Source organism: Echinops telfairi, unplaced genomic scaffold (assembly GCF_000313985.2).
Source record: "Echinops telfairi isolate 266 unplaced genomic scaffold, ASM31398v2 ScPeMD7_443;HRSCAF=831, whole genome shotgun sequence".
NCBI classification, from domain to species: Eukaryota; Metazoa; Chordata; class Mammalia; order Afrosoricida; family Tenrecidae; genus Echinops; species Echinops telfairi.
This window is the reverse complement of record NW_022104341.1, coordinates 25,586,391-25,588,995: the sequence shown is the minus strand read 5'-3', so window position 1 is coordinate 25,588,995 and position 2,605 is coordinate 25,586,391. Positions and strand designations below refer to the sequence as shown.

Sequence of the window (2,605 nt, the reverse complement as noted above, 5' to 3'; positions counted from 1 at the left end):
CTCATGTAGGAAAAGGAATTAAAGAAAAAATTTAAAAATACTTTGATATTTTTCCCCTGCCCCCCTAATGATCTTTTTCAGCTTCTTCATTTGAACTAAAGACATTAAAAAGACCTTGTATAAAAGAACTAAGTTTAGGAAATTCTCCTTAGGGCCTCTGTGGTGTACAGAAATGCATCTCTTAGTATATTTCTTCATAGAGTTCTTCTTCTCCAGACGTACAGCAATTATGTAGTAGCTGAAAATATCCAAGTTGGAATCTGTAATTGGCTCACTCCGTTTTAACCAAAGTGTGTGTGCCCGTGTGTTTCTAAAAGTTCTGTTGTTGTTGTTTTGGTATTTAGGCCCGACAACAGCAAGCAGAATTGGCCCAGCAAGAATGGCTTCAAATGCAGCAGGCCGCCCAACAAGCGCAGCTTGCTGCTGCCTCCGCCAGTGCATCCAATCAAGCAGGATCTTCTCAGGATGAAGATGATGATGATGACATCTGAAATGTGCCAGCTGAGTTTCTGTTTCCTCCATAAATGATTTCCCCCACAACAAAACAGTGAAAGAATGCTCATCTATAATTTTGTATGCATCTTGGTGGACTTGCCATTGTTATTCTTGGGATGTCTGCTGTTAAGTTTCCTCTGTTGTGTGCTATACATGTGAAAACTGTCTCTTTCAACTATTGAAATGGAAGGTTCAGTATAATATCAATTTTGAATTTTTAATAGTGTTTATGAAATTTTAGATAGCAGTGAATCCTTTATCTGATCAATAAACAGTGTTAACAGAAAACTTCAAGTTTATAAAATAATAGTAAAATTTATACAGAAGCTCTACATCTGCATTTCATTTCCTCTGACCTTTTAACCTAGCTAAAAATTGGGAATTTTAAATTATTTTGGGCATGTGTAATGCAGTGACATTGCATCAGGTTGATAAAAGTAACCATTCAGTTCTGAAGTATCTGAATCTTTTGTCTTTTAAAGTGAGTATATATAAAGGCAATACATATATATATGCTCAGGTAAACCTACTTGTTTAAAAAAAATCTCTCAACAAAGACATTGAAAAACCAAGGAATGGGTTCAGTAGTAGCTGTATAAATTTGATGGATTTAATTTTGATTTTGTTTTCTGTGTGTGTGTGTATTAGTAAAAAATACAGTTTTATTATGGCATAATTCATCTTGAGCTACACTATTACATTTCAGAGACTGCCCCATTTTGAGTATTGCCATGATTCTTAATATTTCACTCCAATAATTGTTAATAGTATTACTTGCTTAGTCCATGTTCATATTATTCAAATATATAGGTGGAACTTGTGAAACCATTGCTTGAGTTCCGTTGATTTAAATGGAAGGTTTGTGAATATTCAGACCTTTGCAGGGGGAAGGGAAAGTTTTTGAGTTTGCTTGCTATAAAAAGTGGGGTTTTGTTTTGTTTTAATTTAACTTGTAGTTGTGGTTTACTTCTTGTTTGTTTTTAGCATTACTTTTTACATTTTCTTGACTAGATGACCTAAAGAGTCCAATGCTACCTTTTGAAATGACGCCATTCTATCTTTCATCAAAATTGAATTATAGCTTAAAATAAAAAGATTGGTTTGAGTTTAAGAAAATGTGACGTAATTTATCAGCACTATATGAAACACAAATAGTTCATTTTAACATAATTGTTAAATGGAAGAAGCTTTATTTGATTTCAGTAATAAAGTGTGGTAGGAATCCTACATGTTGAAGAAATGACATATTGCTTATATTTTGGAAGCAGAAAGGAAGTCACATGCAGTATAACGTAATCTAAATTTCTATGGCCAATTGCCAAACCTTTAAATGTCTATACTTTTACCAAGCCCAAAAATAGTTTGTGACTACCAGGGTTCCAATTTTAAGTGGAAAGTTAAATAATTAAAGTTTATGAGTATTAGAACTCTTAATGATCATATTTGAAATTTATGAAGAAGTGAAATATTGTCAAAACACTTCTTAAATACACTTCCTGATGAAGCAGAAAGGTTAGTTTTATGCTTAAATTGAAGTTGTTTCATGGATGTGTATTTATGAATAACATTAGATAAGATGGAAGGAATTATTTTTTAAAAGTTTAAGTACCAAAGGTAGTCTAGTCTAGAGAAATAATAAAATGATAAAGTGTTGGCTTTTCTAATTTGTACTGTAACATTCTTACACTTTCTATTTTAAGTATATCTGTTTCTTAAGTAAGCAACTTAGATATTTTCCATACTTTTTTTTTCTGATGCAGAGTTCAGGATAATTAATATTTTACTGCATCTGATAATGTATTATATGTTTTGAAACCTAGAGACTTTTCATTTTGACATTCTTGTGATTTCATATGCTGTATTCTTCAAGCAATAAAATTCTGATGTGTTTTATAAATTGTTTTTATATTTAATGAGATATATGGATCAAAGGGAGATTTCTATTAGAATAAAACATGCAAAAGCCAGACCCTGTGTAAAGCAGAAACCTGTCCGAGAAGAACTCAAATATTTTCCACGAACACAAGCAGCTGAAAAGTGGTAAGACTGCAGCCTTTCAAATGTGACAAACCTAGTGCGAGCCAGAGAACTAGGCAGTGCCATCGAGAGC

At 32.5% G+C, this 2,605-nt stretch overlaps 1 protein-coding gene across 1 annotated transcript in view; it reads left to right on the top strand.

Moving 5' to 3' along the window:
• Nucleotides 1-2,392, top strand: part of DR1 (down-regulator of transcription 1) — a 30,889-nt gene extending 28,497 nt beyond the window's left edge. The window contains exon 3 of the mRNA XM_004699255.3: nucleotides 345-2,392. Coding sequence (XP_004699312.1) covers nucleotides 345-491 — 147 coding nt within the window. The 3' untranslated portion in view covers nucleotides 492-2,392. The remainder of the gene's footprint in view (nucleotides 1-344) is intronic.
• Nucleotides 2,393-2,605: the final 213 nt, after the last annotated feature.